General features: G+C 50.9%; 3 protein-coding genes across 4 annotated transcripts; 1 reads left to right on the top strand and 2 right to left on the bottom strand.

Annotated features, from left to right (window-relative positions):
- Window positions 1–1,016: 1,016 nt before the first annotated feature.
- RMP64 (ribonuclease MRP subunit p64) lies at window positions 1,017–7,003 on the bottom strand. The gene is made up of 10 exons (XM_078608641.1): window positions 6,627–7,003; window positions 6,303–6,454; window positions 5,761–5,837; window positions 5,173–5,304; window positions 4,516–4,593; window positions 3,852–4,060; window positions 2,961–3,155; window positions 2,692–2,747; window positions 1,656–1,897; window positions 1,017–1,517 (listed from the first exon to the last, which is right to left on the bottom strand). The coding sequence occupies exons 1-10, from the start codon at window positions 6,712–6,714 to the stop codon at window positions 1,142–1,144; spliced, it is 1,605 nt and encodes a 534-aa protein (XP_078464767.1). The 5' UTR covers window positions 6,715–7,003; the 3' UTR covers window positions 1,017–1,141.
- Window positions 6,704–17,121, top strand: KAT5 (lysine acetyltransferase 5). Of its 2 annotated transcripts, none has more exons than XM_078608639.1 (14): window positions 6,704–6,803; window positions 7,420–7,492; window positions 8,106–8,174; window positions 8,426–8,589; window positions 9,109–9,186; window positions 9,313–9,399; window positions 9,725–9,778; window positions 9,917–10,171; window positions 10,879–10,968; window positions 11,972–12,112; window positions 13,054–13,147; window positions 14,001–14,160; window positions 15,172–15,253; window positions 15,350–17,121. In XM_078608639.1, the coding sequence occupies exons 2-14, from the start codon at window positions 7,420–7,422 to the stop codon at window positions 15,482–15,484; spliced, it is 1,482 nt and encodes a 493-aa protein (XP_078464765.1). In that variant the 5' UTR covers window positions 6,704–6,803; the 3' UTR covers window positions 15,485–17,121. The 2 variants fall into 2 exon arrangements, with proteins under 2 accessions (XP_078464765.1, XP_078464764.1); XM_078608638.1 differs by lacking the exon at window positions 6,704–6,803 and adding an exon at window positions 7,144–7,302.
- On the bottom strand, window positions 16,682–22,069 carry LOC144728902 (cofilin-2-like). Its single transcript, XM_078608643.1, has 4 exons — window positions 21,969–22,069; window positions 18,373–18,680; window positions 17,853–17,929; window positions 16,682–17,195 (listed from the first exon to the last, which is right to left on the bottom strand). The coding sequence occupies exons 1-4, from the start codon at window positions 21,969–21,971 to the stop codon at window positions 17,089–17,091; spliced, it is 495 nt and encodes a 164-aa protein (XP_078464769.1). The 5' UTR covers window positions 21,972–22,069; the 3' UTR covers window positions 16,682–17,088.
- Between the last annotated feature and the right edge of the window lie 671 nt (window positions 22,070–22,740).

Consider the following 22,740-nt stretch of genomic DNA (forward strand, 5'->3'; position numbering starts at 1 on the left):
ATTTAATTAATGCAGACGTGATTCCTTGTAAAACGGTTTCAGTTTGGTGTTTTAACATCTCAACACCTGTTTTGTTGCTATAAAAAAGGGGAAAACCTATTCTCATAGGGGAGATTGTTTCGGCTGCACGCGGTTTGATGCTCCTAAAAACATCGTCCCGGCGTCGAAGAGCGTTGCCGTGAAGAGTGCCGCGTCCGTTGGACGTTGCGACCGAATCGATCGTGAGAACGGCTTATTCATCGCGCGTGGTTTTTCGTACGATAACGTAACTCGCTCAACAAGCAGGACGCAAATGTTCACATTTTGCCGCATGCATCCATTTGTCCACCCGTTGAGAACGTCGGTCAGATGGACGCCTCGATGGCGAATCAAGCGTCGGGCTGGTAGGGGCGAGCGTCAGGAACGAGTGCCACGGTGCGGGAGAGGGATGGAGCGGGGGGGGGGGGTTGTGTTAAGGTAAAATAAAAAAACAAAGTGTACACGCGCACAAGAGATGGCGAGTTACTCAGCATCTTTTAGTAAAATATCAAGCGGTGCAAATCTTGAACATTTAGTTCAAAAAAGAGATAGGGGGTGGTCATTTCTGAACAAGGGATGCAACCCTGTTTCCCATGTCTCTTATTTGTAAAACACAGTTTTGCTCAACACGCCATTTTCTAGGAACATAACCCAGGCGTTCAGCGAGGTCTGCATATATTGCAGAGCGAGTACAGGGTCCTTAAGGAATATTGCACAGTAGGGTATTTGATGGTGGTAACACCTGCTGGAACTTTTTTTTCTTCTCTCATCCATTCAGGGGCCATGACCTGCCCTGCAGTAGACCTGCATGCGGGGAGCATGGACGTGGAACCATAGTAGTACAATACGATGGATAGTTGCACTGTCCTCTGCTGCCCAGCTTAGCTTCTGAGGTGTGTTGAGATGAGGCGCATTCCGGGGTGACACGTGCAATGTGCTTGCTTGTGGGTAAGGCAGTATGAATCGCGGCATAACTCGGAAGTCAAATGAAATAGAAGTGTTTAAAAATATAAAAAAAAACTTTTAAAAAACCAAATCACATTTCAAAGAAACCTGCCCAGCAATACAAGAAGATGGCTACAGAAAATCGTGCAAACTTCATGGGCAGGCTCGCTCACACTCTTCAGCAGCCGAGCGCCGAGAAGATGTCATCGATGTCCAAGTCATGGGTGTCCTCTGTGTTGGGCCCCATGTGGCCTGTGAATACTGTGTGGCCCTGGAGCCCTCCGTGCTGCTCCGTGAGGCGATAACCCGACGCGGCGTGGGGCCCAAGGGTGGCATTGTCGACAGGATGTTCAACGATCTGTGTCGTGGCTGGGCTCGACTCGGAATCTGCAGTCGTGTCCACGGCAGAAGCCGGAAACTGTTTCCGGCTCGCCTGGCGATAACGCCGTAGCTTTGTGCGATGTTCCTGTGAGGCTCCAGGCCACGGCGCCGTCACGTCTCTCCGCATGAACCGGCGCACAATTGTTTTCATATGACGAAACTTCGCCTGTAGCCTGTGAAAATCAGAATGAGAAAAAAGTATAACGTGAATGAATTAACAGGCACAATAGTCATTGTTTCAAGCATTACAGGCCGCTAACTGCAGTGAAATGGTGGACAAGCAGAGATCATCTAGTAATGGCCCCGCTTACTCATAGCCCAGCCGCTCCAGCTTGGCGAGCCTCGCACACTTGAGCCTCAGGCCTCCCAAGTACAGCATCGGCCTCCTCTGGTGCTGGCGACTGCAGGTCCGGACGAGGGCTCCCAGGGCATCAGTCATCTCGGTAAATGTTGTTGCGTCGCATGCGCCGCTCGAGAGCCACAGAGCCGCCGGCGCCGCTGGCACCACACGCGAAATTAGCTGGGATTTTCCTGGATCTCTCTTGACCTCTCTCTGTACACAGCGAGCACACAAACATACAATGGGCTTCAGCTGGACAAAAATAGCAGATGTTGGTGCCAAAGAATATATATTTCCCCAAATATGTCCCCCCCAAAAAACAAATATTAGTCCCCCTTCCAAATTGTCGTACCTCTTATCCCCCGGGAGACGGGTCCACTGCAATATACTGCGAGTATATTGCAGTGGATTAAAAAAAACCTCTTAATTTCAAGTGCATTTTCCAAACATATATATGAAACTATTACTCAATTTGCTTTCAGGTATGTTATATTTATTTAAACTGTACGGTCGTAACTTTGTCGTCACCAATGTAGCACCTAACCATAACTCTAGGGTACAAATAAGTAGAATGGAATGGACGTTTGCTGGCTGGAACATTTATTTCCCTGGGGGAAGAAATATGTTTCAAATACTTGTTCCTGGAGGGAAATATTAAAATATTGGTGGTAAACAATATCTGTCTACACCTGGAAGTTGTCATCAATTGTGTTTTGTGACGAATGAAGTCAAGTGTGGGAGCATTCGCTGAAACATAACAACCACCCTCCGGCAGCAAGTGCCAGGGTACTAACTGGCAAAGCGCCTAAGTGAGCCCCCTTCTGAGGAGGGCCTCCTGATTTCCAAGGGGTCCCTCCTAGCAAAGCCCACAAAGGAGCCCGTTCCTACCCCCATGTCTCAACAGTAGCAGTCGATCTGATGCAGCCATGAGGCTGAACCCCCCCCCCCAACCTTGGCCTCCTCATTCACCCATGAGGATGAGTGAAGGGCACAAACAGCGGACTCACCTCTGCGCCACGGCCCGTGTTCTGTGTGTTCTGCATGAGCCAGTCCAACTTGCACTCTGAAACAAAGCAACGTTTAAACAGACAAAAGCAGTCGTATAAGTTAGACAACCGCGTAGAAACTGTCAACTGTTACATTGGCCCTGGTTTGTGTCCTGGAAGGCGGTGGCACGTGGCTCCAGGTTGAAGAGGCTATAAACTCCGCACCGGGGTTTTGTGCATGTGTCCGCTTGCGCAGAGAGATCAGCGGATGCTGGCGAGCGCTCTCGTACCCACGGGGTCCCGGTTTCCTCCCTGCTCCAAACGCTTCCCGATGTCAGGCACCATCACCTCCTGCGACCGGGGTCTCGGTTGTGCAGTGGTAGCAGCGGCAGGAGCAGCAGCAGCAACAGCCGGATACTCCACCAATTCAGCCCCGGAGTCGCCAAATGTTTCATCCGAGGCAACAAACAGCAACTCCAGCAGGTCTGGTGGACACAGCCAAAACGGTATTCATGTAACGGCCAAAAACAAGCGTAACAGCTGTACAGATGTATCCCAGATCGCCCTTGCAAAAGAGGAAATTCTGCTTCATGTGTCTCACTGGGTATATTTAATCTCCTAGTTAAAACAAGATGGCGGCAACAACAAGTCATGCAGTTCTCAGATATAATAAGGAAAAGTGGCCCAGCCTTGGGTGATTTCCACATTTGAGAATGAAAAGAATTACCCATGACCACATATCCATGATTGTGCCTAACCATGTCTGATAACGAAAGACAAGCGGTTTTGAGCCTGATTAACGCTTGAATGGGAGACTGCCTGCGAATACCGAATGTTGTTGGTGTGGAGCTGTCGGGTTGACCAGAAAATGGCAGTACAGGATTGGCAGCATGAATCAATCAATGCAGAGCTGGAAATGTTGCCCACCCTCACAAAGGTTTGGGTTTCTCGGAGCACTGTGGTTTCCATCCACAAGAAGCCAAACTCATTAAATAAATTCACAGCCAAACATTTCAAGGCAGGATCCTCCTAAATAATGGCGTTATGTTTCTTGGAGAAACAAAGGGTATTGTCATACAATGAGAACAAACGTTTTTTTCTGGCTGTTTGGCATGTGGGTGGGTATGCTATGCATGTTTACGGTGTTGGGCTTCATGTGAGCCCAAGCAGGTCCCCCTCACCCGAGCTGATCTTGGCTTTGTGCACTTGGAGTGGAGCGCCGATCTCCAGGACGTGCGTGAAGTCAGGGCCCAGCCACTCAGCGAGCGCGTCGGGGAACTCAAACCCCTTGGCCATTGAGACGCCGTGTAGGCTGCTCACGGTACGCAGCACGGCACACAGCTCGCCGTACAGGCCCACCAGGGCCAGCAGTATCGGCTTGCACACCACGCTACAAAGACAGAGATCCTTCAGATAGCCTTAAGAGACCATTGGGGCAAGTGCTGTTCGGAAGCACCTATTAAGGCCAACATGGCGCACGAATGGGTGGGTGGCAAGCACCCTGCCTAGCCTCATTTGTCTCCCCAATGCCGATGTTTACTCATTAAGCCTGAATCGACCTAGGGGAGGCCCAGAACTTGTTCAGATATTTGTCAGGGATTTTGGCTATGGGCAGGGATAACACGAGTTGCGTTGGTAGTGCAGCGCACTAACCATTATGCCACCACTCCCACAAACATGTCCACACACACCATATCTATCTATATCATTAGATTTCTCAGGGAAAAGCAATACAGTCTATCGGCTCTCTTAACAATGCTTAGCAGCGGTGGAAATGTTCTGATGCCGCTGATTTGTTCCTTGTGAGTTTAAGCAGCAAGCGGAGTCAGAGTGCTGGGTTCTCACCAGAGGCGGCTGAGCACGGCGGTGAGCAGCAGGTTCAGGGTGATGTACTCCTCCAGGTGCAGGTGATGCAGGACCAACCTGCGCTACTCGTTAAGGAAATGACCGCATGGTTGGGGGAGAGGACATGCATGATGGCGATGGGGGGGAGGGGGGCGGCGGGTGTGTAGGGGGCTCGCCGTTCATCTTAATAAAGCATTGAAACAATATCGTCCCGCTTGCATCAACACGGACACTATGAGAAACACGTGTATCAAGGAAGAAACGAGAGTCCGAGAGATCATATTGGTTTTGGGCGTCATGTGCAGCTAGACGCGATGATGGTCGACAGATGAGACTGGTAAAGAAATGGCAGTCAAGGAAAGTAAAGGAGCCCGAGTAGATAACCATTGACGGGACGAGCGATTAATCAGTTCGTGTTTGGGTTCCAGGTGGCAACAGCTTGGGGTGGCTTCATTTATCAGCGGATTGATCATAGCTGCTGCAATCGTAAATAAAGTAACTGTCACACGCACAATTTGAAGCATTGCAAGCGTAATAATCAACGTCGATCGGTAGGAACCGACCCATAGTTCCACGCATTGGGAACGTGGCCACTCGTGACCGCTTTCCGTTTTCCTGATGAGCTCCAGCATGGGCGAGATTCGAGATCAGGGATACAGGAAGGCACGCTCGCACATGGCGACGGTGTGCAGGACGAGTTTGGAAGCTCCCATCACGAGCAGCGCCATCCACTCGAGGAAGGGGCGGCTGGGCACGTACACGGCATCGCCCGCCATGCTCTCTGGTAAGCTGTCACACGGTAAATCACAGTCACAACGTGGATCCATGTAGCGTCTGCGACCACATCTCGCGATGCTGTACAGTGTACAGAAACAGTGAGCATAATTATTTTATATTGTAAAAAAGGCAGTCATTCCGTGGCAGAAAACAAAGGGGATGCGTCTTCTTGGTTCTTTCGGTAAAGTCATGTAGACGGGAAGTAATAAAATAATAAAAATATTATTTACCGTAAGAACCAAGAAGATGAATCCCTGCAGTCACGAAAGCTTTAAATCGAAGTTTAAAGGGGAAGCGATTGAACCTGAACTTCAACAGAGGCAGTAATTCAACGGCACAAATGTAAGGGGGAAATGCCAGCGTCACAGATCGGGTCACACAGCTTCGGCGTGTAGCTAACAAGAGATGAGCCGTTTTTTGTTGTTGTTTGGGTCGTGTCTTTACGGCCGGGTTAGGGTTTGGCGTCACCTCGTGCAGCTGCCGTGCAGCTCCTGCAGACGCAGCTCGAGCTTCAAGTCAAAGAGCCGAGTGAAGCACTTGTCCACCTGCACGCGGACACGGGGGGAGCAGCAGGACGAGAGCGGTTCAATTCGCGTAGCGAGACTCGACTGCGGTGGTGCAAGCAATCGAGATGGTGAACAGTGCTTTAAAAAAAAAACATCACTGCAATTTCCCTCCACCCACAATTGTATCCCGGTTGTATTATGAGGGTCATGTTTAATTAAGAATGTTTGCAACGGCTGCCCTGATTATTTCTCTGGGTGTAATAACCATGAAAGTTTCATTTAAAAAAAATTAATTGAATCCAGGAAAGCCACACCAAGTCGTAGGACTCCGTTTCAGGGATGTTCCTGCACATTGTGTTCTGGGTGATTTGGTGGCAGCCGTTGTAGCGAATGGTGCTAGAGGGAGGCTTAGTGTGAAGGGGGTGAGCGAGTTGGAGAGGGGTGGAGCGAGTTGGAAGAGGGGTGGAGCGGGGTGGAGTGCAGCTGCATGAGCTGGTGTGCCACCTGCTGCACGGCGCGGTAGGGCCTGTGCTTGCGCATGCGGGAGCGGAAAACGCCGAGCACGGAGCGCAGAACTCCGCCGTCCAGGCGCAGCCGCTGATTCCGCAGGGCGCCCCGCGCCTCGTTCGCCGCGCCGCCCAGGGCAGCGCACAACTCTGCGGGAACACGGGCGGGCACGTGGCCGAGTGAATCGACGCCGTGGAGGGCAGAAAAGCGCTGGTGTGGAGACCATACCCAAGTTCGATTTCCCCCGTCCCCCTCTGACGGCGCCTACAACGAGCGCCCCCGACTCAACCCTGAGAGAGACGAGAAAACGGCGGCGCCTACCGAGGAGCTGCGGGTCGCGGGGCAACAGCACGGAGCTCTGCGCGCTCGGGGCCGGCAGCGCGAGCTCGTTCCAGGGCTCCCCGCTCATGGTTGACCGGGCCTCTCCACGGGCAGAGGAGCAGGAGGAGGTGGCGGCGAGACCCTGTGGCTCCCGCGTCTGCGCAGCGCTGAGCCGCGGCGAGTTGACCCTGCCCAGGTTTATAGATCTCGGGGATCTTGAACGCCGCGTTGATCCCCTGCCAGCTACTGCTGCAGGGCCCGGCCCGGTGTTGATTCCTAAATGGTCTTGCAGAGAGGTCCCGAGAAAGTGGACAGACGACGATAACGCAAAGTGTGCACCGAGGACCACGTGGACCCGCACCCACGTGTCGCGTGGGGGGGGGTCACGTGGGGTGGGGGCAAGGGTCACGCCAGGCGGGGGGGGGGTTACCACCGTTGCTACTACGGTGTCCCGGAGGGCACGCACTGGGCCGGGGAAACGCGATTCGCAAATTCGTTACTTTCGTTTCAATTTTTTTTTAAAAATCAACCCGCTCCCTTTCCGCGTCTCTCGGCGGCACCGCTGACGTTTGCGATCGCGCCGAGTCCGCGCTCTCCCTTGTCGGGGACGCGCCGCGCGGCTTTGCCTCCGCGATTTCTTCTCCATAGCGACGTCGCGACAAAGATGGCGGAGCAGGTAGGGGCCGGGCCCGCGCGGCGCAGGGGACGCGGGGGCGACGCGGCGCGGCCCGCGGCCGGAGTCCGACTGACCCCTCCTCGGCACCCTCCCCCCCTCCTTCTTCTGCCTCTACAGATGCTGTCCGAGGTGTCCGAGGGCTGCCGCCTCCCCGTGCTGCGGCGGAACCAGGAGAACGAGGAGGAATGGCGTAAGCGCTGGCTAGGCCTCTGACGCGATCATCACCGCGGCTCGGATAGATTCCCTGCCCGAGATTGAGAATCCGGACCCCGCGGCCGCTGCTTGAAAAACACCCCCCCCTCCACCCACCAGCAACTCTCCCTTTCACAGGCTCTCGCCGCCGTTCTCAATACAGACATCTATATACCCTCGTAGTGAGAGGGCAGCGAGAAGGCGGCAGTGGTTTTGAGACGTTGGTGGTTTGTGTGCGGGTCGGGATGAGTTCGTGGCCTCTTTCGGGGCGAGTGGTGGCCCCGGGGTCCATCGGCTCGTCCTTCCTGCCACCTGGGCTCGCGTTATTTAGCGTCTTTGGGGGTTTTTGAGTCGGGTTGGGCCCCCTTTTGTGGATACTTTGTTTGTAAACAGTGTTGCTTCGTTAGGCGCCGGCAAAAACATGGAGTGCAGCGTCTGCATCACCGCTTCTGCATTTGAGTGATAGTGTCATCTATAGTGGGTCACTTTGTGGTGGGGTCATCTGTTGTGGGTTTTATCTGGTGGGGTCATTTGTGGTGGGGTCATCAATGCTTTATCATAGGTGGTATTATGAGGCCATGTCACGAAACTTGTGTTGTTGTTGTGTTCAGCACTTGCAGAGGTCCTGGGCATCAAGGAGGTGAATGGACGGAAGCAGTATTACGTGCATTATGTGGACTGTAAGTACCGGCACACAGCACATGCACGTATTTAAGTTGATGTGATTATAAGAAATGCTACATTCCCCTCTACCCCGAAATATGATTCCACAGCACTTCATGGCGTAGTGGGGGACAACTGCACAACCAGCCATTTAAAATAAATATTTTGTTTACTTGGTTTTCGTTCACTTTGCCCAATAAGTGAACTTGTTAGTATGCCCTGTGTCTGTGTGTCCCGTTAACGTTTCCTGTACCGTTTGTGTGTCCAGTCAACAAGCGGCTGGACGAGTGGGTCACCTACGATCGGCTGGACGTGCGACGGATGCAGTTTCCACGAAAGGATGCCAAGACCCCGACAAAGAACGGCTCGGGACCCTGTTCCCGTCCCAGCAGCCCCGAGCGAGAGGTCGTTGCACCCCAGAAGCCCAGCCATGTAAGCACGACTGCTAAGTCGGCCAGCGAATCCACCTCCACCACACCATCATCCTTTATGCGTTACCCTATTGTTAACACACATACACACCTGTCTTGTGGACTGCGTAGCATTGTAATTGAGCAAGGGGGAGTGCCTTGTTCTTTTGCATATGGCAAGATGAATATCAACTCATAAAAGTCTTATGTCCAGATTAGTTTGCTAGGAAATGGCTTCAGTTGATGTGCAGTGGATTGCATCAATGCCTCCAAGCCATCACAACCTTCACATGATTCCCCTGTTAAGTGTTATTAACACGATTATAAACCTATTCAAATCAACAACTTACATTTGTAACGTGCCCACAAAGTGACAAACAGAGCACATAATTTAGATTTTTCATCAGCTGAATAGCAGTAGTAAGAAAAGTGCCTGGTGATGTGTGTTGGGAAAAGCTGTTCGGATTATTGTGTGGCAGCTGTCAGAACCTGAGCTTGCATTGTGAACCATGCCCTCTCGTGTCTTTCTCCCCCACAATAGCAAAACGGAGTTCAGCGGCGTCCACTGATGTCTGTGGTCGGTAGGAAACGGAAGATCCTGGCGCTCAGTGCAGAGGAGGTAATGGGCACGGGGTGGAGTGCGCACCAACCCTGCTTTATGCACCACACCGCACTGCATCTCCCCGTTGCATTCCCCTAGGCGGGGCATAATGTGGCCTCGTTTACCTTCTTGTATCCCAAACAGACCTTGAATGTGCGATCCCCGATACATTGCTGGAAGCGGTACAAAGCAGGGGCAAATGATGAAGAGCGAACGGACAACTTTGAAAAGGTTCCATGTGTTTTTCAAGCAATTAGCATTTGTAACCTCTACTATACAAGCATATTTATTATCATCAACGTGCCTGCATAATTATTTGTAAAAAAAACATGGGAATTGACGTGATTGTAACACTCTGGAAGCAGAACAAAAACTGGTCACTGTTTTGGCCAACAGCCCTTTACCTGACATAGGGAAGGTGCCGTTGCCGAGACATTGACGAAGTTGCATTGAGGCGTGGTGTTAATTCCCTTGTTTTTTTGCCAAATGTTTGCAAGTGATTGTTTCTTTTTAACTTCTAAACCCTACCTTGTCATTGTTGTTTATGGTGGTGTAGGAAACATCTCCAGAAATGAGACCACGTCTCGTTGAAGGAGGTTCCGGGATTTGGGTACGCTCCGTACATACACAGACGTGACGGTGCCACTCCTTGTGCGTTCATGCATTTGTGGGTTTGCGCACTTTGCGCTTCCGTGCATTCGTGCGTGTGCATGATCGTGTGTGTGCGTGTGCATTGTGTCATTCCCAGGACTCGCAGGACAGCTCAGACGGAGTCCCGGCCGTGTCTCTGCCACGACAAACTGGCAGCCTGGTGAGCGACAAGAGCCACGACGACATCGTGACGCGCATGAAGAACATCGAGTGCATCGAGTTGGGCCGCCACCGCCTCAAGCCATGGTACTTCTCGCCATACCCGCAGGAGCTCACCAGCCTCCCTGTGCTCTACCTCTGCGAGTTCTGCCTCAAGTACCTCAAGAGCCTCACGTGTTTGCAGCGCCATATGGTGAGCGCCGCAGGGAGAATTTACCGTCTTTTACTCTTGACTGGCAAACCAAGGCCCATCTTTTTTTACATTTAAAATATAAAATTAGATACCCTACTGATTTATGACCCTCTTCTCAATAGGCAATTTTAATGTTGTAGATTTCATGAAGAGTATTAAAATAAATTTTTTTATTGAGATTCGTGGGAGACGTTTGAAGTACATTTTTCATTTTCTCATTATAGTGAAACCTTGGTTTATGTAATGCCCTGTGACCATTTGTTAATCTAGGGTTCTTCATCTATATTTTCTGGTGGGCTACTTAACTAAACCTGCGTGTGCTGGTGGGCCACGTGATGTTATAGGACATGTGTACAGCTGTTATAACGTCACATGTTGTGTGACGTCATGACATCTGTGAATGTGACCACAAATCCGTACCTCTTGTCTTCAGGTCTCTCATCTTGCGCTCATATATCGTAAATGTATGTCTTGTCTACTGCTCTGTCATATATCTCCATTGTTTATCTCACTAATTGGGATATTTGTCTTGGCAAACAATATCTCTTGATGGGGCATAGTTCGGCGGGCCACTCAAGAGCCTTCGTAGACCAGATATGGCCCACAGACCGTCAGATGAAGGACCCAGACCTAAGCGGATATCTCCATCACTGAGCCTGACCATCGTGTGGATGAAATAGTTTTCATTTTGTGTTTCTCGTTTCCAGCATAAGTGTAACCTGCGCCATCCACCTGGCAATGAAATCTATCGAAAGGGCAACATCTCCTTCTTTGAAATAGATGGACGGAAAAACAAGGTGAGTTTCACGTTTATTTTATTTAACCAGGTGATAACTAAAGAGAACCGGGATAGTCTCACATGCGAGAGTGACGTGGGGCATTAGTCTGCCAGTAGGGGGGCGATGATTGCTGCTGTGTATAAACTCAATTTAGTAATTAACAGGTTATTTTTTTCGAATTTGGAAAATTTGGACGCTGGCACACAATGTCACACAATGTCACACAATGGCACACAAAGGCACACTGGCACACTATGGCACACTCTTGTGAGTGATGGCAGGGGATTATTACCATCCACTGAGAAGTAGACGGTACATAGTGTTATCATGGTAATTACTCCCGGGGTGTAATAATTAATCAGGGTGGGTGCTGGATTTAAATCATTAACCTCTGCAACGAAGGGCGAATGCACTCTTGCTAGGCCATGCCATTGCCCGTTAGGTAACCCGTGCTTGGCACACGTGTGGCAATGTTTAGATTCTTCTGGCGTTACGTGTTCTTATTTGTGAGGCGTCAAGAATTCGGGATGCACTCGGCCTTGTCTACCTCTTCCCTCTCACTTTACCCCTCTCCACGCACTCCACTCTCGGAAACAAGGCTTCACTCTGTGGGGGGGTTACTTATTATCTACTGCTGCAGCCATGAACTGGAAATTTCTTCCCCCAACCACCTGTGATGTTGACTTCCTGCCCCTTTGCAAGTTCAGGTTTAAGACCTTTATTTCTCTGCCTCTGACTGGCCACCTTTTTCATGAAAATAACTATACTGTACTCACTTTAACATGTACGTCTTTCGTAGCTGCTTCTGATGCAAGCGTGGTTGAGTTGTGTGTCGAGCATTTATTAACTCAAGATTCACCATGCACCATTACGGCATCCTGAGCAGTTGACTGGCGAAAGCTTGAAACAACAAATGCTCGACATGCAACCCGACCCGGAAAACTGCACTTTAAATATGCACACTGTTCCTATAGACGCAAACGTTGAGAGCGGCTTCCCTGCGGCCTCTCCCTGTCCCCAGGCGTACTCCCAGAACCTGTGTCTGCTCGCCAAATGCTTCCTGGACCACAAGACACTCTACTACGACACGGACCCCTTCCTCTTCTACGTGATGACGACCTTCGACTGCAAGGGCTTCCACATCGTTGGCTACTTCTCCAAGGTGCATTCACTCGTGGAAATGAGTCGAGTCGCGCGTTCCCGGCCCTACGATATGTTGGGAGTATTGCGATACGACATTACGATGTCATACGATGAGGTCCATGATAATCGTATCGTCTGTGTTGCAGTGTCGTTAAATCGCAGGCCATTTTATTATTTATAATATCTTGTTAAAATGCTTGGGAAATAACACCATAATAAAAATTCTAAATAGCTACCTATTAAAAGTGCTTGTTTTCCTGGATCACCAATTAAAGTATACCGACTCATGCATTTTGTCAAGTAATGTTGTATTTATTATGCACATTCTCGATTGTCAAATACAAATTATTAGAAGACTCCTGGTGGGCTTTTGTTCAGTGAACTGTAGTTGTAGAACATTTAAGTAATCTGTATTTGTACTTGAAGTACAGTAAAGTGCAAAGACCAGGCAATAAATAAACAAAATAACAATTGCAAAGTTATAGAAACTGATGTTTCAGTAATTGTCGTACATGTGAACATGGAAATCGTTGCAACCCGAGTTCTAACACATCCGAACACAAGAGGTGGTGAACCGTAGTCTTTTTCAGCGTCGTTGTATGTGCCGATGTCACTTAGCAGGGTTTCTCTGAGCAATGCAGCGATTGCTCTGCAGCTCGTGAAGACAATATTGACAGGGCAGCTGTCTCGTTTGGTAGACAAAGTCTTTGTGTCTACCAGTGCAGCCCAAAGGGTTCTTGTTCACCTGAGTGGAAGTGCGACTAGCCTTGAGTGGCATGTGCGTTCCTGAGTCTGTCTTGGTCTAAATTTACTGTGACTCTTAAGTTAACTTTACAAGAGGACTACCTGCTTACCTGCGCAAATGCTGTACTTTAATAAGCTGAAATCACGTTTTTTTTATGTGTCGGTGTGTACGTTGACAATCACAAATAACCACCACGGTGTTTGTTCTCGATTCAGGAAAAGGAATCGACAGAAGATTACAACGTGGCGTGCATCCTCACACTGCCCCCGTACCAGAGGAGGGGGTATGGCACACTGCTCATAGAATTCAGTAAGTAAACTGAAACACTTGAATGAATGTCTCTTATTCTTGAGACCGTTGAGAACCCGTTTAGATATGGCTTGCAATGCGATATTGAACACATAGTACAAATATGCGCAGTAGATTGCGAATGCCACTCGTGAAATTGGATATCTGTTCACGCACTTGAGATTTTCGTTACTCTGATGCAACGGTCTCTCATAAGTATCTACGGAAATGTTATTGTAGAATGAAAATCTTGCTTACGTATGGATTCAAATATGAATTTGTCCTCTGAAGTATTTAATTTTGTGGAGGCACAATAATAAGCACACTGGACAGCAGTTGAAACAATGGACATATTTATGGAAATAACCTGCTGTTGTACACCCAGCCGTATAGTTCGGTACACCACATTCGATTAGCAGATCGTGTGTGCTGGGGTAAAATGGGTTCACCCACCTCGCTTAAGCTTGTTGGATCGTGTAGAAGAGTAGGCCAATTACTCTCTGGATGGGGCTTTAGAGCTTCCTCGAGTCAAAGCCCTTTTGCAAGCATTGGTGTCAGCAAGGAGGTGCAGCGCTGTATCTTTATCTTTTTTTATTAATGTTACATTCCAAGCCACGATAGATAATGTGACACGATGCATGACTTGAGGTCGCAGGATTACATTGCACATAGCGACATCTTCCCGCAATGTCACGCGCAGGTTTCGCATCCCTTGTGCGAGACATTATTGTGGGCACCACAACCACAGTCCAAAGCTAAGAGGCCTGCACAGCATTGGATGCGTGGTCACCCAGCGCTGGTGGGGACGTGAGCAATGCTGGCACGGATTGTATGGTGATGCTGGCTGATGGTTCGATGCAATGTTGGTGTGCAGGCTACGAACTCTCCAAGGTGGAGGGCAAGACAGGAACGCCGGAGAAGCCGCTGTCAGACCTGGGACTGTTGTCCTACCGCAGCTACTGGTCGCAGACCATCCTGGAGATTCTCATTGACCTCAAAGCGGAAAACGGGGAGCGCCCGCAGATTACCATCAAGTACGGTCGCTCGCTCGGCGTTCAGTGCAGTGGGACACACACCCCAAAACTTCGATGGCCGTTGTACGTCAGAGACCATTTTCGAGCCTCTTAATACAAATATAAAACTCGAATTAAATAATTACGTTGATCCTGATAATTCCCCCCCCCCCGCCACCGAAATCTATAGCTGGGTGCGCCACTGGGCAATCGCCATGTTTGTGGCAAGAAGTTTTACTCGAAACGACAGTGGTTCACCTCCCCTTCAGCTGCTTAGTTGTCACGATTTGGGGTCAATTATATTTTTTTCATTCTTAGTTTTTGTACCATCTCGCTTATATTTTCCATCTCATTTGTTCCATTAGCTTCAAGGTGACGTTTGCTTGTAATTTGCGTAATACTGTTCTTACTCGCGGAATTCTATTTGTATTCATGGCGTGTATCGGGCGTGTAAGAATCAGTTTAAAGAGATGAAACCTCACATACATAATTCTCACCCATAGCTTGTACAGTAGTTACAATTGTCTTTATTAAAGATTACATTTTGACTGAACAAAAGCGAGTGGGCTAAGGCAAGACATCACGAGAGGTGATGGCCATTGGTTGAGATTAATGGATGAGGGGTAAGTCAAGGGAGTGCAGGCACCCGAGAGGGCATTGACCATGGAAATGGGGCAATTAAATCAGTTCATTATAAAGTTTTTGGGTTAGATCGCGTTATTTATAAATGTGTCGTAACCCTCCATCACCCGACACGGCCAATCAGCAAAAAAAGTGTCACGTTGACAAAAGACAAATAGTTCACTACTTTAGCCCACCGGTGTGTTGAAGAATGAAATCCGACGTTAAACCAATTAAATCAGCTTGCGTGCTTTTTCTGGGTTGTTCTTACATCACAAGACCGTGCGAGATTGATGGCTTGAAGGCCTTTATCGAGCAGTGGATTGATCACGGCCAATGCTATACATTAATACTAGTTTCATCTTGGAGCCGTTGTCATGGAAATGCACGCCATTTTTTGCACTCTCGCAGTGAAATAAGCGAGTTGACGAGCATCAAGAAGGAGGACGTCATCTCCACGCTGCAGCACCTCAACCTTATCAACTATTACAAGGTGCGTCGCCGTACTTACGCACTGGTTGCTGCGCACGCGCCATCAATGCTAACGCCGCGTTGCTAAACACGAGCCGTTTCCGCCCCTCCCGCTCAGGGTCAATACATCCTGAACCTGTCGTACGAGATCATCGAGGGCCACCAGAAGGCCATGGCCAAGCGGGAGTTGCGCATTGACTCGAAGTGCCTCCACTTCACGCCCAAGGACTGGAGCAAGAGGGGGAAGTGGTGAGGGGTTGGTGGAGGGTGGGCAAGGACGGACTTCCTCTGCACAACCTTGCAGCCCACTTTTAGAACCCAGGTGACATCCATGTGCAGAGAAACTCGCGTGACAACGGTCTTTGGGAGTGCAGCAGCAGCAGAGCACGGTTTCCAGCGTCGACCTTGAACCGCATGCAAGCAGGGCTGGACGTCCCGTGCTGTGGCCACGTGAAGGCGCGCCAAAACTCGTGGCGTAGTCATCGTGGGAGACTTGGGGTGGAGGCTTTTGTGGGCAATACACAGCTCTAATCGGCTCCACTCCGCAGCTCATCCTCTACCACCTTGAAGGCGTTTCCTTTAGTGGACGTTAGGCAGAGACTGGGACAGCTCCTCCACGTGTACAATGTTTTACCCTTGTTAATCTAGGCTCATGCCCCATGTTCACCCCGAGCCAAATTTTAGTGTTTGTAGATAAGTGATTTTGAACTGGACAGCCAGAAAAATGTGAATTTATCAACACTGATTGCTACAGCAATCTCTGATTTAATAAGTCGTCAGCCAGATAATTATTTGTAAACACGTAATGCTGCCATATCTTTCTGGGAATATGAACAACTGTTTTTGTATGTTGACTTCTGTAAATAGCCTGACATTTGTAAAGCTTTTTAAATGATGTTATTACAGCATGTACCGTGATACCAACAAGTAATGTCATCTCACCTCTGATAAAAAAAATTCTGACACCCAGAATACCTTCCACTGCAGACGTGATTTCTATACACTTGTACTGGAGGCCTTGGGGTGGCCTCAACGGAAGTAACAATTCATACCCTTCACTATTGGACAATTCAAGCTTCAGGGCCACAATTTGTATTCACGATTCAATCCCTTTGCATAATCTGCAGTGGTGTGTTAATCTTTAGACTACGGTGGCATAAGCATGTATTAAATAATTAACACATCCAGAGAGAATTATTGATCTGATTTGGTGAATTATCCCTTGGCCAATGCATGTATGGTTTTTGCCAGCAACGCCCCCTCTTCCCATCATGTTCCTGAGTGCGAGTTCAATCAAACCATATGTCAGGAGGTTGCAGAACCTAATTCCACCCATTTGCAGTCTCGGCAGTCAGGTGCCCTTCGCGACAATCCACATTAAATCACGGGTGACCCACGGTGCCACCCCTCTGACTACCAAAAGTGCGTTTCCATTGTGTCAAGTCACAAGTTTTGTCCAAAGAAGCGCTTTAATGAAATTAAAAAATTAATTGTTCCAGGTACAGTAAACAAGATCCAACGTGTTTGACCATTACAATTCACCGATCTCCGGCGCGAAAAAACATTTTACAACTGACCCTAAAAAAAACCACGGAAGCAAAGCACATACAGCAGCAAGGAATGTTTGCCTTGTGGGAAAATATAAAGTGTGCAGTGTTTCCTTTTCCTGTGCAAGACACCCAAAAAGTCCCCATAGAGCCAGCCACCAAAACACCTACCGGAATGTTCAAGTCAGGAGAGAACAGTCCTCTAGTAGTGTAGAAAAAAATGGCGTAAGCAGAAGTTGATTACAGGTGAGAGCTGAGCAGCTCCCGCAGTGGGGAGTGAGGGGGGGAGCTGGGACGGCTGGCACCCAGCTCACACTTTCTTTCCCTCGAGTGATTTCACTTGGACACCCAGCTTTTCAATGATGGCCGAGCGCGAGATGTCATCCAGTCCGTTCACCTGCCACACATGCTTGACGCCTGCACAACGAGATAGAGGAAGATTTTTTTTAACAATTAAAATTTGTAATGCAGAGTATTTGCTCACTGTCGTCGAGAATAACTCAGGAGGCTCGAGGAACCAAACAAGCAGGAAGACACGGACAATAGCCAGAGATCTGCATTCCTAAAGGTATTATTGTCCAAGGAGTGTTTACATATGGGAGGAAACTGGAGCACCCAGATAAACCCCATGCATACGAGGTTACTCTCCCACGTTTTTCCTGTCCTGCAAACCATACATGCATTATGACACGCCGATGCCCACGGGAAAGGAGTTTAGCAACATTTGTGCGATCTAACGACCTCTGCTTCCAGTGCTGGATTACAAGCATTAGCCACCACTGCCCAGCTACACTCATCCAGTGAATTACACCGCCAAATCCCCACCAGAGTTTCATGTACTGTACTATCAACGAGCTCAGCTCGTTACAAATACAGGATGTGCTGTCAACAACGTTGAGATGTTTGGCCTCGTAAGAAAGCTGTAATTACCCATATACTGGAGCAGATCAGGTTGCAGTAACTTGAGACCTCGGACATGCCTATGTGCAGTGATGAACTCAGCCGTGTGAACCTCTGCTGTACATGCACGTGTCAACACACGCGTGTGAACCATCTCTTACTGCGAGCACGTACCTGTGAATGCTGCCCTCAGGTTGTTTGTGGAGGAAGCGTACACCATTTTTTTCTTTATGTTAGCGTTTTCAGGCGCCCTGGAAAACATTTGAATTGCACATTTAATGACGCCGTTTTAAAACATCAAAAACACAGACGGTGTCATGAATGATTTACAACTATTCAAAAGTTTGTCACGAATAATGTAAAGATCTGGTAAGTCGGGAAAAGCCGCTCAGGCTGACTTTAATTAAAACATTCCCCCTCAATTTTAATCCAAATGTGCTATCGGTTCAGGGAGGCCTTTGACCAGCAGCTGCTTGACAAAGGCCAATGATGTGCTCCGTGCCATGTGAGACAAAGTATTCGGTTCTCATCAGACAGTGCAACCCCTGTGTGAGACCGACCACGGAAGCAGATATTGCAGAGCCCGAGATGCCTTCAAATGACCTTTGTTTCACACGGTAGAGAGGGCAGCAGTTTCCCCACCACTCTGCCATAATGACGGTAACGTTTGCCTTATGACAGGACAGGGCCTTACCAGAAGATGAACATGAGCTCCTCCTTCCTGCTCTCGCATGTCTCGTAGGAGATGTCGTACAGGGCGTAGCAGCAGTCTTTCTCCGGCAGGAGCTTCACGAATGTGTTGAAGGGATCGTCCACAGTGTCGCCGATGTCGCCCACCAGGACCTGTTTCTCCTCGTCGACGACGATGAATTTTCCACATTCGCTGATCTTGAAGAAAGCGATCTTCTTTCTCTTCTTCACGTCGTCTGGAGAGGACGATTTGCGCACCTTCATCTCGTTGAACACCTTCAGGCAGTCATCGTGTACCTTAATTCCGGATGCCTGCGTGTGGGGAGGGCATGGAGACATCGCGGTTTCATCACGGGCGGACACATTTGCAGGCACCTGCCATTGTGTCGCTGCAGGTTCGGGCAGACTGCCGCCGGTTTAAACGGCGGCGTGGGGATGTCTGGTCGCGCCGCGTTTTCGACACGTGCTCCTGCCTGTCTCTCGACACAGCCAGACGATGATGCAGCAGCAGCAGTAATACCCATCACGGTGAAGTGCAACTCCCCCCCCCCACCCATACCCAGCCCATTTAATCTAACATGTGATTGCGAAACGGGTTGCAACCCGCTCATTAGTAAAACTTGCCAAACGTCCCATTGCTGGACCCTTATTAAGTCATGAGACTCGGTGAGGCTTTCCTGGACAAAGGCCATGATTACGGATTCAAGTCTACCCAGCGGTGACTTGGTTAACTCCACAGGTGACTGCAAAGGTTGAGTATCCAGGTAACCACTCGGATGAGTGCCTCAGGTGAGCCCCCCCCCCACCTGCTTGGGTGCGCCCTGCCCCCGCCTCCAGGTGCGGTCTCACCTTCCTAGATGACGTCACCGTTCGTCTCTGCCAGAGCCAAGCCGCACATTCCACAGCACCACCCCCCTCCACCCGCACACCCCCCTGGCCTCCTTTAGCCACACCCTATACAGTACCTTTACACACCACCACCACCTCTATCCTCGTACCTTCACACACCTCTATACTCTCACCCACACCACCTCCTCCTCTGTAATGACCCACACCGCCTCTATACTCTCACCCACACCATCTCCTCTGTACTGACCCACACCTCCTTTGTACTCACTCACACCACCTCCTCTATACTTTCACCCAAACCATCTCCTCCTCTGTACTCTCACCCACACCACCTCCTCTATCATCTTACCTTCTCACACCTCTACTCTCACCGACACCACCTCCTCTATAATCTCACCCACTCACCTCTATACTTTCACCCACACCACCTCTATACTTTCACCCACACCACCTCCTCTATACTTTCACCCACACCACCTCTATACTCTCACCCATACCACCACCTCCTCTATACTCTTTCCCAATGGGCGGCACAACCCCTCCAGCAATGAAAAATGATAGAAGAGTTGTTAGTAAGTAAGGAGTTGTTAGTAAGGAGTTGTTAGTGAGTAAGGAGTTGTTAGTAAGGAGTTGTTAGTGAGTAAGGAGTTGTTAGTAAGGACTCGTCCCTTGCTTTTTATCCGACGCGTGTGCGGCGATGGCGGAGCCATCGATCGAGGGTCGAATTCGAACCGCGTGGTGTGATCGGCATCGCGCTCGCTGAAGGTGAATGTCTTCAGGGAAGTCGTGGACTGTAGACGCAACTGCGCACAATTCTGAGTAACTTATAACTGCTTTGCCGTTACTTATTGCCAATTATGGACTCAGACTATTGTCCTATCGTCTCAGAGTCCCTGACATGTAATAATATGCTACACAGTGGCAGTGGGGGTCGCAAAGTGCCGATTTATTACTAATAAACCCCAATGATCCGATCGAAATTAGGGATTTTGATCGGATCATGGGGAGGGGGGGGCACGTGCCACCCCACCCCCACTGGCTCAGCAAGTGCTCTTACCCACACCACCTCATCTGTACTCTCCACCTCGGCACACACCTCCTCTAACCCTTACACACCTCCTTTGTATTTTTTTTACTTCTTTCGCACCCTAAGTAGCCAACCGTGCTTATTGGAGGTGCGGGGGGAAGCACAACAAACTAAACACAAGAAGCAATTCTGAACAATTCTAAAATAAATTCGTGTTTTTAATTAACCCTCGCACACACCCAGTCTCCCACCGCCACCCCCCTCCCCGTGAAGAAACACCCCCCTCTTACGACACGGTACCAATGACAAAGATCCCCCCCCGTATATCCTGCTCATTTAAGGCCGAGTCGACTTAGGGGAGACCGAGGACCGATTCAAACATTGACGCCGAGGTCGTAGCGTGGCGCTCTAACCACACTCCTGTATCCCACCCCCACCAACACTCTCTTACCTCCACGCACAACTTCGATGTGTCTCTACCAACATTCACGACAACCTCCACCTAACACCCCCCCCCTCCGCTTCTCACGTGTGCAGCGTCTTCCTATATCTGTACACAATTTCCTATTCCCCCCCACACCAAAGACCCCCCGTAAACCCTTAACAGACTGTAGGGGCAAGTGCTGTTAGCGAGCACCTATTAAGGCCAGAGGGGGTAGCCAGCACCACGCCCGACCGCCTTTGTCTCCCCAGTGGCGACGTTTACACACCGTACCGAGGTACTCGTTCGAGGCCGAGTAGACCTAGGGGAGGGGCCCAGAACCGGTTTACTGATGTTGACCGTGAGCGGGAATCGAACTCGGATCGCCGGGTTCGTAGCGTGGCGGTAGCGCTGACCTACTACACGACCGCGTCCCCTCTACCCACCACAACTTCGCTGGCAACCTTCGCACAAACCCCTCCGCCACCTCTTGCACCCCCCCCCCCACACACCACCACCACCACTCCAGACAGGTCGGCGACGCCGCGGCAAAAGCTCGTCCACAAACTCGGCCGAAGACCTCGTGGCGCTGCTCGACAGCAGCAACGGGGAGCGTGGGAGGAGGAAAGGGGGGCAGAGGAAAGGGGGGTAGAGAAATGGGGGGCAGAGGAAAGGGGGGTAGAGGAATGGGGGGGGCTGAACAAGTTGTCGCGGGGGGGGGGGGCAGGCAAGGTGGACTTTGCATTGATGGCAGCCGATGAGGTCGGGTGTAGAGGGGCAGCCCACACGTGGCATGGAGCGCATTAAAGGCAGGTGGGTAAGGAGGGCCGAGAGGCAGCGGGGGGGGGGGGTAGCGAACAGGCAAGGGCCGTGTTAGCGCTCGTATCGGGGCGAGAGAACCAAGGTGGGCGACAGGGAGCAGAGACGAAGTGAGGGCCAGGTGGTGGGGGGGGGCAGACAGACCGGGCCCGCGGAAGCAAGGCAGGTGGAGCAGGCGGGTCGGGAGAACACGCTGGGGTCAGCTCGTCAGGTGTCAGCGTGGGGAGCGTGGCCGTGTTAACAGCGGCGCGGAGAGACGGGGACAGCCTGGGCCGCCGGGGGGAGGCAGACACCGGGGAGAGGAGCGGGGAGAGGAGGTGAGACGAGCGAGGGGGGGGACCCCCTGGAGCCGGGAGCAACAAGGGGAGCCAGAGAGGACCCATCACGGGGGGAGGGGGGTAGCGTGGGGCTGGAGCAAGGAGAGCAAGGGGGGACGAGGGTAAGGAAGGGGGATCAGGCGGAGCAGGGGCTGGGAGCCGCTCACCATCGCAGCTGCAGAGATCGACGGTCGGGTTCCGAAGGGGGCGGGGCCTTAACCCCGCCCACGACGTCACGCGCGCCCGGAACGTGACGTCACATCCTCTCGCGCGCGTGACGTCACATCCGCATCGACGTCGTTGGTCGAGCGGCTTCACGTGTTGGGCTGGCGGGGCCGCCGTGCTGAGAAGCGTTGCAGGGGAGGGGAGGCGGGGACGTGTGGACATGCAGGGAGAGAGGCGGGGACATGTAGGGAGAGAGGCGGGCGGGGGAGGGGGGGTGCTACACGTCTGGAAGCGAAGGGCAGCGCGAGCCTGTGGGAAGCCCCCGTCCCATGTCGGGCGTTGCGTCATTCCTCTCGCACGCGTCCTTGCCTAAGACGGCGCGCGCCGTGCCGAGATGGAGGCTTCATGGGGGGCAAGGGGGGGGCTGTTGGTGGGGGGCTCTCTCCCTTTGCCTCCGTCACGGTGGATAGGCGGGCGGCCCTCCTCGTGTTGGGCGCGGCGAAGCGGGACCATTGCCAGCAATAGTCGCCATGCGCCCCGCAGCGAAACTGAAGGCGACTCGAGCCATCGTCGCCTTATATGGGCACGAGCGTGGCGCGCGTCCCTTCCAAGTCGTCGCCTTGTTTGGGCATAAGCGGCGCGAGCTCAGAACCCGGCACCGCCCCCTTTAGACACAGGCTCAGTCCCATTTACACGCACCTTTACATCATCCGCACCTAGCTTACACAACAAAAGGCCCATTCCTAACAGCGGTGCTTCAGCCGCACCGAACCT

The sequence above is a fragment of the Lampetra planeri genome, chromosome 30, assembly GCF_965212315.1.
Source record: "Lampetra planeri chromosome 30, kcLamPlan1.2.h2, whole genome shotgun sequence".
NCBI lineage: Eukaryota > Metazoa > Chordata > Hyperoartia > Petromyzontiformes > Petromyzontidae > Lampetra > Lampetra planeri.